The following is a 21,274-nucleotide window of genomic DNA, read 5'->3' as shown; positions in this document are numbered from 1 at the left end:
CCCCTTTTCACTCAACCCAATACTTCCTCCAAGTAAATCTGACCAATCACAGTTTTCTCAAACTCCACCCACACCCATGAACATCATCCTATTTACTGCAGCAGCCTCTGCTTGAATACAGGACTACTTCTTCAACTCCCTCATGGATTAACTTGGTGCTTTTTTCATGAACAAAAAGGTAAAAATGCATTTATTTTTCATCAGTGCTGCTGTTACCATTGCATAAACCATATGCAATATAATATTTACTATTGCATGCACCATAATAAGTGCAATACAATATTTATTGCACATTTTGTAAAAACCAGACACCGTTGTTTTTATTTTTATTTTATATGAGCAAGGCTAACACAGAAAACAAGAATCATAACTAGAAAGCACAGACAGTTGCACCTGTATTGGCAATACTTTCCACAATATTACATACACTACTTAAAATAATAACAGTAGTAGAGATACCTTTGTGGTAGGAATAGCAATGTTATTAGGAAATTTGGTTGTGATCAAAGGACAGTGGGCTGTAGGGTGTTATGTATCATAAAATAAAGCCAGATGCATTTAGCTGTTTAGTAAAACTGAAGGTCAAATGCAAATTCTGTGAATATGAATACATTGGCACATTTTGCTTGGAATTCTGTATTTTAGCACTATTGAAGCACAATGTCTCTAGTTTTATAGACTGATGCAGTGTAGGATAACTGTCAGGGGAGTGGAATGATATCCAGCTGTTAAATCTGTGTACAGTCAGGATAGCCATGTCTCCCTCCTGTGTTGACAAGAAATTACTGCAGCTTTGAGACCTACCACAGTGTCACAGAATTCATTTCTGTGGTTTTTGTTTTCTGTCTCTGCAGCTCACTCGACAATGGATGTGCTGGAACTTGTGAAGATTTGCACTCTCACTCTTGTGCTGTCATGCCCAATCAGATGCCAAAACATAAGGAGGAAAGGTCAGAGAGATGACAACCAGGTCATCGAATATAAAGCCAAAAGTGAGTGTTGAGGAACTGTTCATCCAAAAGTATCTCTTTATCAAGGCAGTGCAAGTTTATTTGAGTAGTACTCTTCGTCTAAACGATTAGTTGATTTGTTTGTATGTTTCACATGCGTTTTGTGTATCTGTAGAATGGATGGATGGATGGATAGATGGATGGATGGATGGATGGATGGATGGATAGATGGATGGATAGATGGATAGATGGATCGATGGATCTGCGCTGAGGAGCATTTAGTCACATTTAGTAACATAATATTTAAGGAAATATTATTTTCTAGATTGGAAACTACTAACCTTTCTGGACAGTTTATTCTTTTCTAGCCCTCACCCTGCAATGAGGAACCTCTGGACTGATAAGATGGCAACGCTAGCTGCTAGCAGTTTCAGCTAACAAAGGAAGCCTATAGCTTCCTTAAAATCAAACATGTACCCTTAAAACACCATTAATAAAATGATTAAAATGTATAAGCGTTGATGGTGCAGAACAAATAATTAGCCCCAGGCTGAATTGTCTGTTCACATTAGCTGAGCTGAGTTTTCTCAACAAAAACAAAACCAAATGTCATGAAATAAACACTATTTAGATTATTTCATACTAAACAAATTTTCTTTTCCCAAACATCACCTCTTACGTGAACCATGCTGAAGAAAAGACGAGCGGTCCAATGGCCGCTGGTCGGGGTTGCGAAGTTGTCCAGGTCATCCACATGTGGACTGAATTGTACAATAAAGGCATGTTGCAGCTACTTCAGTGGCCACGATGCGCCGGGTTAGCTCTCGCTACGTGGACGATGTGGTCCCGATTTCTTTTTCTCCAGGCCGTTGGGAAAACAGCCTAGACTAGATACTAGGTCACTGCTGGGAGCTTTCTGGGTCACAGGTTGCTCCTGTGTAGGCCTCAGAAAGAAAAGTCAAGCAATGCTTGTCTTATTACCCCTTTCGTATGAACGCTAGACCATGTGAGCATCATATCAATACGTGGTCAGATTGTAGTCAGTGTAGATCCAAGTTGAAGAGTTACGCTTTCTTGCCTTCAAGGAGACATTCGCACGCAGTGTCTCCCCTGTCCGGTATGTAGTCCATGTTCCATCTATGTTTTAATCCATGGCTGGGGTCCCAACATTTCATACCTGACGAGAAACTCTAAATTTTGTTTTGACCGCATTCAAGTGCTGTGTGGATTATCAAAATTCTAAAATCTATCCTTTTACAAACAGGGAACCAGTAAAAAGGTAGAAGTACTGTTGTGATAACTTCGCTTTTTCATGTGTTGGTTAGGATTTTGGGAGCATTTTGGATGAGCAGCTGACGCCTGATAGACTTTTTACAAAAGACACCATTGCAATAATCTAACCCTCTAATTATAAAATATACACCATTTTTCTGTGTTCTGTTTTGTGAGGAAACCCTTTCATCTAGCAATGTTTTTTAAGATGTCAGAAGTCAGATTTAGCATTAGACTTTATTTGGATTTTAAAATATAGATCCAATTCCATAAATAGACCGTGGTAGTTATTAGCTTTATTGAGTCTGTTTGAGTGCTAATATCTTACCTTGCACCTGGAGACCAGAAACAATGACTTGACCTTTGCATTGGAGAAGCTAGAGAAAATCTTGTTCCATTTACTTAGATATGGTATGGGCAAACTAACTCATCCACTGATTACTAAATGGTTGAAAAAAGCATGTGCTACTACATCTGTAAACTTCATCGACATCTTTAATATATTTGGGGGAAAAAAGACTTTTTCAAGCAAGATGGTTTCTGTTTGAACAAGCTAGGAGCCAGAAATTTCACATCTAATCTCTTCTATTCAGTAAATAATCTGCCAGCAGCCTCGACCTTCAGCAGAGAACATGGAGTATAAAGCTGCCACCAACAGCCCCAGCAGAGATAGAGCAGTTGGCTGAGAGAGAATGTTTATCTAATGGTCTATTCACACTTGCCACTTTTAGTCCACTTTAAACGGACCAGAGTTTGTTTCCCTCCTTGGTCCGGACCTGTTGTGCAGGTGTGAATACACTCAAGTGAACCCTGGTTCGGACCAAACAACCGGAGACCCACAACCGAGACCCACTTTTTGAGGTGGTCTCAGTCCGCTTCCAAATGGACTCTGGTGCAGTTCGCTTATGGTCTGAATACAAACTGGCCCCGATCCGAACCAACTACAAAAAGCGTACGTTTCTTTGGGCATAAAAAGCCACCGTAGCCGGTAGCAAAGGTGTGTGTTGTAAGGTAATCATACCTGATAAGCTGTGTGTTGCTTAGCAATGCTACTGGCTTGTTGTGGGACAAGGCACGTAGAGAACGTCGGCGTTCAGCACGCATTCTCTGATGGGGTTCCAACATTATAAATGGAACGTCTCAAAGTCTGTGTTGAATGAGCTGCTCTTGACTCTCACAATAATATTGCAGCTTTCATAATGGCACAAATATGCAGAACAGAGGTGCTGCACGCAGCACGTCTACAGCTGTTTCCCTAAATGTCTGGGTCTGTGCTCTGTCCCGCCCCCGTCATTTCTGTCCAATGGCTTTGTTTACAAGTAATAGTTCACTTGCAAAAAGTACAATGTGAAAACAAACCACACCAAATGAAAAAAATAGTTCGCTTTTGGTCCGGACCAAACAAGCGGACCAAATGACTATCCTGGTGTGAATACACCCTAAAAGGTCTCCCCGCTGAATTCCACAAGAGAAGTAGACCCCCCTGTTAAACCCACCTCCCCCCATACCCAGACCGCACAGAACTCTCCTTCAAATCTCTTCTCTGTAATACAGTCTGGGCCCCAGTGGTAACTCTAATTTCTCTGAAACACTTGGGCCCCTGATGGTAGATAGTTGTAAAATCTCTGTGTTTATACGTGACAGAAAGACCAAAGCTAAAACAATAAGAGACAGTTATAAACATTCAGTCAGTCAGTCATTTTCTACCGCTTATAACAGTTATAAACAATAAAACTTAAAAGCCATAAACTGTCAGGTACAAACAGACACAGAGTTAATATCAACAACTAAGTCATTTAAACTCGCTTTATTGAACATTAGATCTCTGTCAGGAAAATCATTTTTAATCAATGACTTCATTACTGACCACGATCTTGATGTTCTGTTTTTAACAGAAACATGGTTACATGAATTTAATGAAGCTCCCATTCTGATAGAGTCGACGCCTCCGAACTACAATTTTCTTTGTGAGAGAAGACAGCAAAGAAAAGGTGGAGTGGTGACCGCTTTGTTTAAAGATTTACTAAAGTGTAAGTCTATAAATCACTGAATGGCTTAGCATCAAAATACATTACAGACTTGTTGTCAGTGTATCAACCACCCAGACATCTCAGGTCTTCTGGCTCAAATCTACTCTGCAGAACCAGAACCAGAACCAAACATAGAGAAGCAGCTTTTAGTTCTTATGCTCCACTAATCTGGAATAGACTTCCAGAAAACTATGAAAGCGCTAAAACCCTAAGGTGCTTTAAATCCAGATTAAAAATTTGTTTAGAGTGGCCTTTGACTGTGCCATGTAAACATTATTAGGTTCTCAGTCCAACTTTGCTTTTTCTTCTTAATTTCTTATAATTTTATCATTCATTCATCTTTTTTATTTTATTTTATTTATTTTTTATTATCATCTTTTTAATTATTAATTTTTTATTCTCTTTAATTATTTAATTGCCTTTATGCCACTGCAATGTACTTTTTGTGCTATGTTTCTTTTTTTTTCATGTACAGCACTTTGAATTGTCTTGCTACTGAAATGTGCTATATAAATAAACTTACCTTATGTTGTAAGGATCGACATTGACAGAATAAAAAGAATAGTGTACACATTTGCAGAGATGTACATATCTATCTGCACTGGTTGATGTGAGGTTTTTGTGCTGATTTGCTATCTTTGGATTTCTCCAAATTTTAGTTTCATATTTCCAAAGAATATTGTTCTAGAGGTCTTGAAGTTGATTGTTTTGCAGCTTTGCAAGTGATGTTGTCATTTTCATTTTAGACTGAAAAGGCCTTCTCCTGGCAACACTTCTGAACAAGTCAAACTACTTTGGTGTTTTTTCTATTTTTACTGTCATGAATCCTAATATTTAAAATCCTAACTGATGTCTGTAGTTTGTTTTGACAGAATTTGCTGGAATGCCATTTTCAGAAAAGATCTGCAGTTGTTTTGATGTTTTATATTTCTGAATAATTGTCATCACTGTAGAATCTTGAAAATGTTTGCAAAACTGCCTTTTCAGATTGATGGACAGCAGCACTTCCTTCTCTAAAGTCATTCCTGATTTCTTTCTTTTTTGACAGTGTGTCAACATACAGCTGCATGCTCCAGACCAGCAAACTTTCAAAAATCCTGCTTTTATAGAGGAGGCCCAAATGGGTCATGTTGGTAGAATCGTGTGTTTGCATTTAAGTTTATATAACTTTAGGAACTCGCAAAGACCATTTCATGTTTACTATTTACTAACTTGAAAGAGTGTTTTTTGATCATGATTGTTTATTGTCAAAGATATGAAAGGTTTACGTATTTTTGATCGTAGACCTCTTTTGAACTCATCCAAACTGAAACCAATTCACACACACACACACACACACACACACACACACACACACACACACACCAGTGGTGGCAGAGGTTGTCATATTTGACTAGTAGAGCCACAGGTAAATGTGACTGTTAAGGTACTATTTAAGTGTAACAAACAACTGTTTTCTCTCTGCTCAGGCCTGCTCTGCCCGGTGGAAATCATGTTCATGGTGGACAGCACAGAGAGAGCCAAATCTGTGCGGTTTGAGCAGCAGAAGGAGTTTATCCTACGCTTCAGCATCAAGCTCATGCAGCTCCACTCTGCAGGCTGGCATGTACGCCTGCGCTTAGCTGCTTTGCAGTATAGTAGTAAAGTTTCAGTAGAGCACAACTTCAGAGACTGGCAGGACCTAGATGTCTTCCAAAGTCGGGTGGCCTCAATGGTTTTTATTGGCCATGGTTCCTACTCAGCCTACGCTATCACCAATGCCACCAAGGTATTCAGGCAAGAGACGTCCTCCAGCAGTCTCAGGGTGGCGCTGCTGATGACAGATGGAAGTGACCACCCACGCAGCCCCAGTGCTGTGACAGCAGCTGCAGAGGCCAAACAGCACAACATAAGGGTGTTCACCATCATGCTGTCTGCACTGCCCCAACCAGGTGCCATGGATACAAACCTGCGATCCATTGCCAGCGCCCCCCCACAGCAGCATGTGCTCAGTCTCTCTGACAGTGAGCTTGATTACAAACTCTTCAGTGAAATAGTGAGTAGTGTTGCTGCGGCAGAGGTGTTAAGCTCTGCTCATGTTTGATCACATAGGCTACTATTTTTTTCATATTACCAGCTTTTAGAAGGACAGATATTTTGTGTATTTCCTTCTTGCAGAATACAGTTGTTACGACAGGGGTGAGTAACATTAAATCTTTGATCTTACATATTTTTCAGCTATTTTTCTTCAATTTTCTTGTCATAAATTTGCAAAGTTTGTTTTGACTGAACAATGTGTTGGTTTTAGTGTGTTATTTATAGGTGCATGGAATCCCCACTATATAACCACCTTCTTAAGAAAAATAGAAACAGATGATCTAGGCCTCCCTAACGCACTCTTATGTAATATTATATTTCCAATATGTTTATTTCAGTGCCCAAAGCTAAAGGATTGTATGTGTGAGAGAGGGGAGAAGGGACACATTGGAAGCCCAGTAAGTACGTTATATTGGACATATGTAAAGGTGTAGTATCACAATGCTTTCACAAATTAACAGATCCCGGAATTCTGTGTTCTGATCCAGAAGACTGTTTATTAGAGCGTATTTACTCTTTTTATTCAAAATGCCTGAGTTATCTGGTCTTTGGTTTTTGTCAAACACATTGTCCTTAAGTTAAATGGAATAGGCTAGCACCCCCGCATCCCCGCCACCCAGAAATTAATGTACATCAGCATGTGGGTAAGACTCAGTAATGATGAGAAGTGTAAGTATTTGCCTCACAGTTTCCCAGAGAACTGTATATATATATATATATATATATATATATATATATATATATATATATATATATATACATATATATATATACACACCTACCTAAAACTTTTACACACTACTATATATAGACATATAAATACAGTACAGACCAAAAGTTTGGTCAAACCTTCTCATTCAAAGAGTTGTCTTTATTTTCATGACTATGAATATTGTAGCTTCAAACTGAAGGCATCAAAACTGTGAATGAACACATGTGGAATTATAGGGGTTGGACAATGAAACTGAAACACTTGTCATTTTAGTGTGGGAGGTTTCATGGCTAAATTGGACCAGCCTGGTAGCCAGTCTTCATTGATTGCACATTGCACCAGTGAGAGCAGAGTGTGAAGGTTCAATTAGTAGGGTAAGAGCACAGTTTTGCTCAAAATATTGAAATGCACACAACATTATGGGTGACATACCAGAGTTCAAAAGAGGACAAATTGTTGGTGCACGTCTTGCTGGCGCATCTGTGACCAAGACAGCAAGTCTTTGTGATGTATCAAGAGCCACGGTATCCAGGGTAATGTCAGCATACCACCAAGAAGGACAAACCACATCCAACAGGATTAACTGTGGATGCAAGAGGAAGCTGTCTGAAAGGGATGTTTGGGTGCTAACCCGGATTGTATCCTAAAAACATAAAACCACAGCTGCCCAAATCACGGCAAAATTAAATGTACACCTCAACTGTTTCCACCAGAGCTGTCCGTCGGGAGCTCCACAGGGTCAATATACACGGCCAGGCTGCTATAGCCAAACCTTTGGTCACTCATGCCAATGCCAAACGCCGGTTTCAATGGTGCAAGGAGCGCAAATCTTGGGCTGTGGACAATGTGAAACATGTATAGTTCTCTGATGAGTCCACCTTTACTGTTTTCCCCACATCCGGGAGAGTTACGGTGTGGAGAAGACCCAAAGAAACATACCACCCAGACTGTTGCATGCCCAGAGTGAAGCATGGGGGTGGATCAGTGATGGTTTGGGCTGCCATATCATGGCATTCCCTTGGCCCAATACTTGTGCTAGATGGCCGTGTCACTGCCAAGGACTGCCAAACCATTCTTGAGGACCATGTGCATCCAATGGTTCAAACATTGTATCCTGAAGGCGGTGCCGTGTATCAGGATGACAATGCACCAATACACACAGCAAGACTGGTGAAAGATTGGTTAGAGGAACATGAAAGTGAAGTTGAACATCTCCCATGGCCTGCACAGTCACCAGATCTAAATATTATTGAGCTATTTTGGGGTGTTTTGGAGGAGCGAGTCAGGAAACGTTTTCCTCCACTGGTATCACGTAGTGACCTGGCCACTATCCTGCAAGAGGAATGGCTTAAAATCCCTCTGACCACTGTGCAGGACTTGTATATGTCATTCCCAAGACGAATTGACGTGGAGGTGTGTTTGGGGTCTTTGTCTTGTTGAAAAATAAATGATGGTCCAACAAAACGCAAAGCGGATGGAATAGCATGCCGCTGCAAGATGCTGTGGTAGCCATGCTGGTTCAGTATGCCTTAAATTTTGAATAAATCCCCAACACTGTCACCAGCAAAGCACCCCCACACCATCACACCTCGTCCTCCATGCTTCACGGTGGGAACCAGGCATGTAGAGTCCATCCGTTCACCTCTTCTGCACCGCACAAAGACACGGTGGTTGGAACCAAAGATCTCAAACTTGGACTCATCAGACCAAAGCACAGATTTCCACTGGTCTAATGTCCATTCCTTGTGTTCTTTAGCCCAAAACAAGTCTCTTCTGCTTGTTGCCTGTCCTCAGCAGTGGTTTCCTAGCAGCTATTTTACCATGAAGGCCTGATTCACACAGTCTCCTCTTAACAGTTGTTCTAGAGATGTGTCTGCTGCTAGAACTCTGTGTGGCATTGACCTGTTCTCTAATCTGAGCTGCTGTTAACCTGCGATTTCTGAGGCTGGTGACTCGGATGAACTTATCGTCCAGTTTCTTTGTAGCGCTTGATGGTTTTTGTGACTGCATTTGGGGACACTTTCAAAGTTTTCCCAATTGTTGAGACTGACTGACCTTCATTTCTTAAAGTAATGATGGCCACTTGTTTTTCTTTACTTAGCTGCTTTTTTCTTGCCATAATACAAATTCTAACAGTCTATTCAGTAGGACTATCAGCTGTGTACTGTATCCACCTTCTGCACAACACAACTGATGGTCCCAACCCCATTTATAAGGCTTGAAATCCCACTTATTAAACCTGACAGGGCACATCTGTGAAGTGAAAACCATTTCAGTGACTACCTCTTGAAGCTCATCAACAGAATGCCAAGAGTGTGCGGAGCAGTAATCAAAGCAAAAAGAAGAACCTAAAATATTAGACATATAATCAGTTGTTTCACACTTTTTTGTTCAGTATATAATTCCACATGTGTTAATTCATAGTTTTGATGCCTTCAGTGTGAAGCTACAATATTCATAGTCATGAAAATAAAGACAACTCTTTGAATGAGAAGGTATGTCCAAACCTTTGGTCTGTACTGTATATCTATCTATCTATCTATCTATCTATCTATCTATCTATCTATCTATCTATCTATCTATCTATCTATCTATCTATCTATCTATCTATCTATCTATCTATCTATCTATCTATCTATCTATCTATCTATCTATCTATCTATCTATCTATCTATCTATCTATCTATCTATCTATCTATCTATCTATCTATCTCTCTCTCTCTCTCTCTCTCTCTCTCTCTCTCTCTCTCTCTCTCTCTATCTATCTATCTATAGTACTGTGCAAAGGTTTTAGGCAGGCATGAAAAAATGCTGTAAACAAAGAATGCTTTTAAAAATGAAAGTGTTAATCGTTTATTTTCATCAATCACCAAAATGCAGTGAATGAACAGAAGATAAATCTAAATGAAATCAATAATTGGTGCGAGCACCCTTTACCTTCAAAACAGCATCAATTCTTCTAGGTACACTTGCTCACAGTTATTGAAGGATCTCGGCTGGTAGGTTGTTTCAAACATCTTGGAGAATTAACCACAGATCTTCAGTGGATGTAGGCTTCCTCACATCCTTCTGTCTCTTCAAGTAATCCCAGACACACTCCATGATGTTGACATCAGGGCTCTGTGGGGCCATACCATCACTTCCAGTAAGTCTAGTTCTGAATGACTTTGACTGTATTTTTGGGTTTGGTCACCTAGCATCTTTTAAATCTGAAAAAAAATAAACAATCACTATTTTATATTCCTGAAAGCATTCTTTGTTTACAGCATTTTTTCACACCTCCCTAAAACCTTTGCACAGTACTGTATCTATCTATCTATCTATATATATATATATATATATATATATATATATATCTTCATTTTATTACCAGGTATTACAAGGTAATAACTGGTTCATATACTGACTGACTCGTTAATGAGGTTCAGTGTGTTGGAGTCTCTTCTGTCCTTTTTTGGCTGTCCAACCTATTTAGGTTGGGTTATTTGGGTTATAGAAACATGTTTCCTTTTGGTTTCAGATAATCTTGTGCGACACAATGTTTTTTCTCTCATGGTCAATTCTGCAAACTTTGATACTTTATTTACAAAAGATGAAGCTTGCTGCTTCCTATTTAAAACACCAAATGAGGCATTAGTTAAATCAATACAGATTCACTTTGGCCACTTTGTTAGGTACACTTGTTCAGTTGCTTGTTAATCAGCCAATAATATTGTGGTTGTTGGCACCAGACTGGCTGGTCTAAGGATTGCTGATCTGCTGGGATTTCTACACATTTCTAAACAAACTGTCTCTTAGTTTGCAGAGAAAATTTTAACGAAGCAGATGTTGTGTGGATGAAAATGCTTTGTTGTCAGAGGAGAGTAAACAGACTTGTGAGAGATGATGGAAAGGCAAAAGTACAATAATTCAAATTACCACTCGTTACTACGAAAATATGCTGAATACCATCTCTGAATGCACAACATGTCAAACCGTGAAGCAGATGTGTCACAGTTTATTGGAGTTGAGTTGGACCAATTTGCAGAGCAGACCGAGTTAAAAAGTTTATTTTGAGCTAAGCTTTCACTTACAAGATTCTCTGTGAGGTTTTTAGGCAGGAAACACAATTTTAGACAGGAACACATCAGGGACCAGACAGGTAGCAAGCAGTAGAATCCAGTGGCGAGAACAGAAAACCAGAGAGCATAAATGCTGAGGGAAGTGGAGAATGAACCAATGAACTAGGGGAGCTAATCAAGGAGAGAATCAGGAGCAGCTGGTGTTGGAGAGAAAGGAGGCGACTGAAGGAAGGTGATTAATCAACACAAATGAGCAGGGAGTCCAGTTAGGTAACAGAAAACATCTCAGAGAACAGAAATAAGTAATCAAACAATGAGACTAACTAAATAACATAAAAAGGGAGGAACCAGATCTATATGGAACTATAAACTAACACATCTAACACAGGAATCCAAGAAAGCAATTTACACACAAGGATAAAATGAATCTAAACATGAACTAAAATAACAGTAACTGAGGATTGTAAGAGAAAACAGACTAGGAACCCCATACTGGGCTCACCAAAACTGGATAATAACAGATTGAAAAAAAATGTTGTCTGGTTTGATGAGTCTTAATTTCAGCTTCAAAATTCCGATGAAAGAATGAATTAACGCAGTTTTAAAGGCAGAAGGAGCTCCAAGGTGGGTCCTGTTGGGTGTAGCCGGTGAGTGTATCTGTTGCCCTAGCTAATTCTTTTAAGTAATACTATTTCTTTACCAGCTTTCTTGCCCAGTCTGCTGGTGTCATCCATATCCTATATAAAACTCTACATAGTGGGTTGTGATTCCTGGATAGTGGGATATTACCTTATCCTCAGCTCCGGTGGCCTAATAGCAGGCACAGCTGCTTATTTCCAATACTCTGCAAGCAAATGATGCAAAAATAATGGGACATATTTTCCAAACTGCAATTGTACCAGTTTGTTAGAGGGTTGTTTTTACAGGTGGCAGCGATGAAGAGAGGAGCTTGGGAGGGAGTTAAGGTATGTGATGGAGGATTAATCATGGGCAAACACAAAGGCTCTAATGCTCTGAGAACCTAACCCACTGAGGTCCAGCTTTGTGCTGGACAGAGGTCACAGACAGGTCACAAAGAGAACAGATGTAAATGTAGTTTTTGCCATGTGTATTCAATGCCTGCAAGTATTGATTGTTTTGGTTGTTGACTAATTTGCCACCTTTCTTCCTATTATCCTGCGATAATTTTATATTTATCTCTGCCTCTTTAGGAGCAGCTTCTGTTCTCAATACTGGTGCGTGTTGTTACCACAACTAAAGTCTGCACATCAGTGGATTTCATCTAGTTGCCTCCACATTATCATACAAATGTCCACAGTAAATCCTAATTTCTTGTGAATTTAAAAATACATGAGCTGCTTCAATTAGACATCTAAAGATTTCAAACCCGAAGTGGATTATTCTTCGATGCTTACAGATTATTTAATGTAGTTTATGATGTGTGGAACCAAATAGAATAAAAGGCTTTACATATTTCTGACTCTGACAATATCAGAATCAGAATCAGCTTTATTGCCAAGTTCGTACATACAAACAAGGAATTTGACTCCGGTACACTTTGCTCTTTTGTTCTGTTTTTGCATTACAGAATATACAAATTAACAATATACAATGTACAATGCAATATTCTGCATTACAGAATATACAAATTTACAATGTACAATATACACATATATAATAAAAAGGTGCACTTGCAACATCTGTATGCTGTTGTTCTGTACTCTATTGAATGTTCATCAGAGAAACAGCCTGGGGGAAGAAACTGTCTCTCTGGCGGCTGCTTTTATTGAACAGTGCTCTGTAGCGACGGCCTGAAGGTAAAATTCTAAACAGTTTATGTGCAGGGTGTGTGGGGTCTGAAGAGATTTTGGCAGCTCTTTTCTTGACCCTAGACCTGTATAAGTCCTGGATGGAGGGAAGGTCAGCCCTGATTATTCTCTCTGCATTCCTGATTATTCGTTCCAGTCTGGACCTGTCCTGTTTTGTGGATGAGCCAAACCACACTGAGATGGATGAAGACAGGACAGACTGAGTGATGGCAGTGTAGAAGATAACCAGCAGCTCCTGTGGAAGGTTGAACTTCTTGAGTTGCCTCAGGAAGTACAGTCTCTGCTGGGCCTTCTTTCGAACAGTGTCTATGTGTGAAGACCATCTCAGGTCCTCAGAGATGGTGGTTCCTAAGAACCTGAAGTGGTCCACGGCCGATACAGTGTTGTTGAGGATGGTGAGGGGGGTGTATGGGGGTGGTGTTCTCCGAAAGTCCACCACCATTTCTACAGTCTTGAGTGGGTTCAGTTCAAGGTAGTTCTGACTGCACCAGTGTACCAGCCGATCCACCTGCTGTCTGTATGCAGACTCATCACCGTCCTGGATCAGTCCAATGACAGTGGTGTCATCTGCAAACTTAAGGAGTTTCACGGACGAGTCCGATGAGGTGCAGTCATTTGTGTACAGAGAGAAGAGGAGTGGGGATAGAACACACCCCTGGGGGGCACCAGTACTTATTGATCTGGATCGGGAGAAGATGCTCCCCAGTCTCACCTGCTGCTGTCGGTCCATCAGGAAGCTGTCGATCCACTGACAGGTGGAGGCTGGGACGTTGAGCTGGGTGAGCTTCTGGTGGAGGATGTCTGGTATGATGGTGTTGAAGGCCGAGCTGAAGTCTAAAAACAGGATCCTGGCGTACGTCCCTGGGTGGTCGAGGTGTTGCAGGATGAAGTGTAGACCTAAGTTAACAGCATCATCTGCCGATCTGTTTGCTCGGTAAGCAAACTGCAGGGGGTCCAGCAGGGGGCCTGTGATGTCTTTCGGGTGCTTTAACACCAGCCGCTCAAAGGATTTCATGATCACAGACGTCAGGGCTACAGGCCTCTAGTCATTTAATCCTGCGATGGTGGGTTTCTTGGGCACCGGGAGGATGGTGGATCGTTTGAGGCAGGAGGGGACCTCACATTTCTCCAGGGATTTATTGAAGATCCGTGTGAAGATCGGAGCGAGTTGATTTGCACAGGCTTTCAGGCATGATGGGGAGACGTTATCAGGTCCACCAGCTTTCTTTGTTTTCATGCGCTGAAAGAGCCTGTTTACATCTTCCTCGGAGATCTTTAGTGCAGGCAGAGGATCTGAAGGTAGGGGGTTGGTTGTTTTACGGGTCAAATTTGTTCCTGAATGGGATGTGGAGGGGATGATTTGAGGTGTGAATGGCTTCTTGTCATGTCTGCAGTAGAAGCCATTCGGACGGTTGGCCAGGAGACGACTCTGTTCAGGATGGGTGGGGGGGCTCCTATAGGCAGTCAGGTTTCTCAGACCAGTCCATACAGCCGAAGCGTCACCAGTAGAAAGGCTGTTCTTAAGCTTCTCACTGTAGCTTTTCTTGGCTGCTTTGATCTCCTTTGTTACTTTGTTCCTGGCCTGCCTGTACTGTGCCCAATCTCCACTGCTGTGAGCTTCTTCCTTATCCCTGCGCAGATTCCTGAGGTAAACCATGGCTTGTTGTTCCAGAAGGTCTTGGTCTGCACACACATGTCCTCACAGAAACTGATGTATGATGTCACCACATCAGTTAGTTGGTTTAGGTCAGTGGCTGAAGTTTCAAAAACAGACCAGTCTGTGCATTCAAAGCAGGCCTGTAGCATCTGCTTTGATTCCTCAGTCCACTTCTTAACAGTGTGAACCTTGGGTTTGGAAGCTCTTAGTCTCTGTCTGTAGGTTGGGATGAGGTGGATTAGGTAATGATCCGAAAAACCCAGAGCAGCCCTGGTAACAGCATGATATGAGTCCTTTAAAGCTGTGTAACAATGGTCCAGTGTGTCTTTGTCTCTGGTGGGACACTTAATATGCTGTCTGTATTTGGGGAGTACATTGGAGAGGTTTGCTCTGTTAAAATCTCCCAGTATTACGATGAAAGAGTTCGTGTATTTTTTCAGCTCAGCGAGATGTTTTTCCGCGGCAGAAGTGCAGCCATGCGGTGGAAAATATGAGCCGATTATTATAAACGAGGAAAACTCTCTCGGTGAATAAAACGGTTTACAGATTATGGAAAATGACTCCAGATCCGGGCTACATGTTTTTCCATGTTATTTGTGTAGAATAATTCTGTCCAGGTTTAACCAGTCTACAGGTTTTTGACTGTAAAACTAGAGCGGAAAAAAAGTTGCTATAATTCCTTAAATGCATTGAAATAGCCCTTTACCAAAGTGTTGAATTGGATGCACTTTGGATGTGATCATTAGGTCTTGTTTAAACATTACTGTTCAGATAGTACCAAAAATATTGAACAGTTGTCATCCTGGTGCAGAACTCAATTCATTGACCCAGTTATTAGGTCCAGGTGTAGTGTTGTGTTGACTTCAGCACAATGTATTAAATGCATTTAAGAGAAAAAGTGACTGGAACATTACAAATGGCAATCCTGGTGTGTTTTTCCTATTGCCTGTCCACCACTGGTACACAGCTGTGCCATGCTTACATTGTAGATGCTCCTACATTGCAGTTATGCTGCCATTTAATGAGTGTTCATATTATAACTGATTTTATGCATCTTGATGACAGACATTACCAACAATACTGACCCTATAACTTCACCTAATGCGTTGCAGATATGAAAAAAATAAACTTTGGTGTGGTTTCAATATAATTTCAAGCAGGTAAAAAGCTTCCTTCCCCCACCAGGTAATTAGACTCAAACGATTTTCCACATATGGTTAGATTTTTATTTTTGCTTTCTCTGTTATTTGATTTGCTCTGACTCTGTACTGACCTTAGATAGGAATGTATACCTGTGGTGCACGGTGACCTTTGGGCAGCATTTCAGCCTTATAACCTTAAATAAGAAGCCCAAAATGAAGGTAGATTGCAGGATGGATGGATGGTCTGTCTTCATTTGAGCTAAATGGCGTCTTTCCAACTGTTGTAAATAGCCTGCACCCCTGTGTTAGTCACTGACATTCAAGGCTTCTTAGAACAAATGATCAGGATATTTTGCAGACTGGTGTTCTTGGACGTCTGGAACACACATTATTTTGTCAAGATTATGCATTCTGCTGAACTGCATATAACTCTGACATCAATCTGATTTGTGTTCTTTGATTTAGGGGAAACCGGGGGAGACAGGATTGGCTGGTGCCCTAGGACCAGTGGGATCTCAGGTAAGGTTTTATTTCTCTTCATCTTCTATTTTTTTTAGATGAATCAGTCTTTGGAGAGTTGTTTGATGAGCTTTCTTGTTTGTGTTCAATAAATTCAGGGCGAACCTGGTCATAATGAGCGTCCAGGAGCAGAGGGCCCTCAGGTATTTGATCATATTTCAATCTTGTCCTGTTGGGGATTGCAGAACTGCTCACTCAATTTGTGTAAAACATTTAGTTCATGGGCTGCATGGTGGCATGCACGGGTTCTTTCCAGGTACTCTGGCTTCGTCCCACAGTCCAAAAAACATGACTGTTAGGTTAATTGGTCTCTCTGCATTGCCCTTAGGGTGACTGAGTGTGTGCATAGTTGTGTGTCTGTGGTGTCCTACGATGGATTGGTTGGACCCTGGCCGTCCAGGGTGTACCCTGCCTGTCCAGGGTGTACCCTGCCTCACGCCCATAGACTACTGGAAAAAGGCACCAGCTGCTCCGTGACCCACTATGGAAGAAGCGGTAGAAAATGACTGACTGACATTTAAATCATGTTTTTCAGAGTTATTCAGGGGTACATCATCATTGTTTCTCATACAAATGGGTGTGATGCTTCAATGACTTGCACTGTGAAGCCTTAAGGGACAGATTGTTAATGTATGCTAATATTCCACCAATGTAAACAGTTCCTGTTTGAGTTCTAAATTGACTTCACATTTTCTACAAATGAACTATGATGTGACATTTTTCTGCACAGTTAAAAGAACAATTACTGATGCTTCAGATCTGAGCTATCACCATATTTGATGATGATGTGTTGGACAATAGACTGATAATTGCAAAAATAATAATGTAAGTTGGTTGTTTTGACAGGGGAGGCCTGGCAGCAAAGGTGAAAAGGCATGTATCTTAACTGATTTTCTAAATAAGATATTATTTATGCAAAAATCAGCAATGGAAGCTTATAATGAATATTTCTAAAATACAAAGTACATTTTAAGCCAATTTTATGAAGTAATTTCTTGTTTTAATATAATGGCTTTCCAGTATAAACATATGAGTTTGTATTCATACATAGACAGTCCCTGTAGCCAAGGAGCAGCCAGTGGAGCTTCAGTTTCAGACAGTTCAACTTGGCTCAGTGCTTCGTTTAGACAGATACTTGCCTTCACATCCACTTACCTGCCGTATGTGTTTACTTGCTGCACTTTGCAGGGCAAACAAGGCAAATCTGGAGATTTTGGTGCAATAGGAGAAAAGGTAGGCTTTTCTTTCTGTTACAATCAATAAACTGTCATGATGGAGGCTCGCTGCAATGCAAGTAAAACCTGTGATATTGTTTTTTTTCCACAGGGTATAGCTGGACTTCCTGGCTTGGCAGGCCCCAAAGGAGAGCAGGTAAAGTCTGAATGTTATTATTACTGTGACTAACATTCTTCAATGTAATGTATATACACATTAATGTATATATACATTACATTAATTGTCGATGTGTATATATATATATATATATATATATATATATATATATATATATACTAAAGAATCTAATATAATCCAGTTACATGACTCTTAAATGTTCCACTCAGGCTGGCTTTTTTGTTATAGTTAATAATTAATAACTTGTGTGTTCAAATGGGGTAATAAAAGTGAATAAAGCTAATACCTTTCTCAGTACTGAGCTGTAATATTGTAGTGTTTCGAATAGATCAGTAAATGTTAAAGTACAATAATAAAAGGCTCTATGTTTCGTGTAGATGTTTTAAATAATCTTTCATCGGAATACACTTTCCAGCTTGGCAGGTTGAGTTTTAGGCAACATTAAACTATTTTAAAACACATCGACAGTAAAAAAAAAAATTTACCTAACTGAATTATCATTGAAACTGATGTGGGACATACCAGTGCATGACAGATTATTAAAAGTAAAGAACCAAACATAACTGCTTTATTAAAAGGAAGACATGTCATGGAAATGTTTTGCTGGAGGAGGGACTGGTGCACTTCACAAAACCGATGGCTGAAAAAACATCTCAAGTCAGGAAGAAAGTTGAGTTGTCAGGAGGAATGATTTTTTAGAAGCTTGTGGGAAGATACCTAAAATATTTGACCAAGTCTGACAGTTTCAGGGGAATTCTACTAAATAATGAGGAAATGTATGAAAATAGCTGACTTTGAAGAAAGTAATAAAAAAATGATCTCCCTCATTATTCTGTTATTTAGTAAAAAGAAATCATTTTGGTAATCCTGACAGTTAAAACAGAAAACGTTGAAAACTGTATATGAAGAGAAAAGATAGCAGATTCCTCAACATGAAATCAATTAATTGTCACTTCTGTACACTAAACATCGTACAACAACAGAGAGAGTGTTTCCTAACAACAGATTACTGTGAAAAGTGAAAATAGATAATAGAAAACACAAATGGATAAAAACGCTAAATAGATAAAACATCTAAATATGTGCAACAGCAGTTCAGCTTTTATTAAAAAGATTAGTGGTGGTCTGGTGGTTCTGTTTTTAATATTGACACTGGAAGTTGAAAAGGTTCATGGAGAGGGTGTAAGTAGTCTCCAGTCACTATAAGATCATCCTGTGGTTCCCTAATCCACTCGTTTATTAAGCTTGACAATGAACTGAAATGTTCTGACAGAATGGGGGGTTTGAAGTTGTCCCACTAATATTCCACACCTGATCCACATTGAGAGGTAGTAATAAACCACTAACCACTATGGACAGTAAGGGGTAATATGGTATTGTAGAATGTGTGTGACATACTGGAAACCACAGACAGCAGCAGTGGCAGCTAGTCAGTCCCCAGTTCACAAAACACAGACATTATATGATCCTTCAGTGTTTGTCTGATCTGAGACATACAGTAATTAGCAGAACCTGATGAAGATTGCAACACACTGAGGATGGTACACATTAACTAATGTTTATATCTAAAGCACTTAATGCATTTGGAGCGCTTGCATTAGCATCGAGACACAGAGTTGAGCCCTGTGGAAAAGCCCAGCAGGTGAAAGCTGCAAGTTGTGAGGCATGCCCCTTCGAGTCCACAATCCCAGCTGCATGATCTGAAACCTCATACAGCCTGTAATCTCAGTGAATCATCTTTTATGATGTGAAAAGAAAACAGTGATAACGTATGGAAGGGTTTGTGTTTGTTCATTGCTCAACTATGATCTAAAAAGTACTTTTGATAATGTTTAAGGCCCTGATCTTGCAGGGGTTCTGAAGTAGATCCTGGGCAGACAGTGGAGCAGACAACTAATGGTGCGTTCAGGCCAACCACGAATGATGCAACAGGAGCGAGTGATTTACATGTTAACCCTATATAGAGGCGCGTTCAGGAGCGAAGTGATGCAAAGGACGCAATGCAAACGGTGCAATTAGGCCAAATAGAGCAAAGCGAGAGCAAAGCAAACCCGCGATGGACACGAAGAGAATATTGCTGGAGTTGAAAAATCACGTGAATGAGGCGAAAGAATTGCTGGAATTGCGGTCGGTCTGAACGCAGCATAACCCTCTCAAATCCCCTCACTATCCTCTGCAAGGCTTAGAGTCTAGAGTACTACATTGAGGTGCACTATGTCTACCTGCTCTTTGACCATGGCAATATGACCTAAAAATTTGCTTTATTATTAAATCAATACAATTAATTTAAATGATTAAGATGGCCAGTCTCTCGGCTGGCCTGGGAATACCTTGGGCTCCCCCCTTAGGAGCTGGAGGAGGTGTCTGGAAAGAGGGACGTCTGGGCGTCTCTGCTGAGTCTGCTGCCCCCGCGACCCGGTCCCGGATAAAGCGGAAGATGACGAACGAATGAACGAACAATTGAGATGAAGTTTGCCTAAAATGAGAGAAGCACAGAGATCAGAATAAAAGATCTCCCCCTTTGTCAACTGTATTAAAAACAACATCTTTTATTGTTTATGATTTCTTTATAAAACTGAAAACCAAATCATTTATTGGCTCCGTTGCCATTACATGCTCTGCATAGAATCTTTACCTCTCCCTGAGTCTGTTGGCCTCAGCAGTTTCCTCAGATTTCTAACAGTTTTTTTTCTTTTGAAAGTTCCTCATCCAAACTGTAGCTTCATAAAACTCAAAACAAATTTGAAAGAGATGAACTGAAGTCTCTTTTCTCTAAGATAATTCAGCAAGTTTAGTTTTTCCTTGCTTCTTTACTTCAATGTCTCAAGTGTCATTGTTTTCTTCACTGATTTGACCCACATGCAGAATGACACTCAGGAGGCAGGAGAAAAGTTTAACAAGTTTATTTTGACAGGTAGTGGATATTGAACTGGAACCGGGACTGGAGGCACAGGACTGTACGGGAAAAGAGGACAGGTAAGTACTCTGGAGACAAATGGGGATTACTGAGAACTGGATCAAGATCTTTGCTTACTGTCTGATAAAAGGTGGTTGGAGTGGAAGAATGATGCGGAGCCTGGGAGGACAGAATAGACGCTGCTGCGGAAACAATGAGTTATCCAGAAAGATGGTGAGTACTCTGCTGAGGCTTTGGGTGAGTATTTGGCAGTTTCATTATCCAGATCAATTTTACTGATTTGTGGTTACCTGGTGAGGATTTGGTGAAGCAATTGTTGGAGGGTGAGCAGGGTTCGCTAGCGTGGAGATGTCAGTATGGAGCTGTCAGCCGGAGCTTGATCCAAAATGGGTTTCTTTTGAGGCTTGAATACTTAGGCTGAGGCAGGATCCAAACTGAGGACTTAGAGCCATATCTGAAGGTCGCAGGGACTTGAGACCAGGACTTGAGGTTTCCTAGGATGGAACACAAGAGAGGTAAGAGAATATGAACTTCAACTTTAGACTGAGATCTCATAGCTTGGCCATTAGGAGTTACCACAGAGGTTAACATTCAGGCACTGGAATGCTGACAGCTCCACCTCCTCCAGGTTGATGGAAATGAGGAACATCTGCTACCCTCCACACTGGAGGATCTTGGGGGCATCTAGAGGTGAGTAGGTGTTAGTAGCAGGCAAAAAACAATACATGAAAACTCCCAGACTTCGACACCATTCCC

The 21,274-nt window shown here is 40.6% G+C and overlaps 1 protein-coding gene across 1 annotated transcript in view; it reads left to right on the top strand.

Annotated features, from left to right (window-relative positions):
- Positions 1-865: 865 nt before the first annotated feature.
- The window catches only part of col28a1a (collagen, type XXVIII, alpha 1a), a 120,433-nt gene continuing 100,024 nt past the window's right edge, over positions 866-21,274 (top strand). The window contains exons 1-9 of the mRNA XM_047383882.1: positions 866-992; positions 5,722-6,287; positions 6,410-6,430; positions 6,667-6,726; positions 16,195-16,248; positions 16,347-16,391; positions 17,095-17,121; positions 17,437-17,481; positions 17,575-17,619. Coding sequence (XP_047239838.1) covers positions 866-992; positions 5,722-6,287; positions 6,410-6,430; positions 6,667-6,726; positions 16,195-16,248; positions 16,347-16,391; positions 17,095-17,121; positions 17,437-17,481; positions 17,575-17,619 — 990 coding nt within the window. The remainder of the gene's footprint in view (positions 993-5,721; positions 6,288-6,409; positions 6,431-6,666; positions 6,727-16,194; positions 16,249-16,346; positions 16,392-17,094; positions 17,122-17,436; positions 17,482-17,574; positions 17,620-21,274) is intronic.

Source organism: Girardinichthys multiradiatus, chromosome 13, assembly GCF_021462225.1.
Source record: "Girardinichthys multiradiatus isolate DD_20200921_A chromosome 13, DD_fGirMul_XY1, whole genome shotgun sequence".
NCBI lineage: Eukaryota > Metazoa > Chordata > Actinopteri > Cyprinodontiformes > Goodeidae > Girardinichthys > Girardinichthys multiradiatus.
Note: the sequence above shows the minus strand (reverse complement) of the source record. Positions and strands in the feature narration are given on the sequence as shown.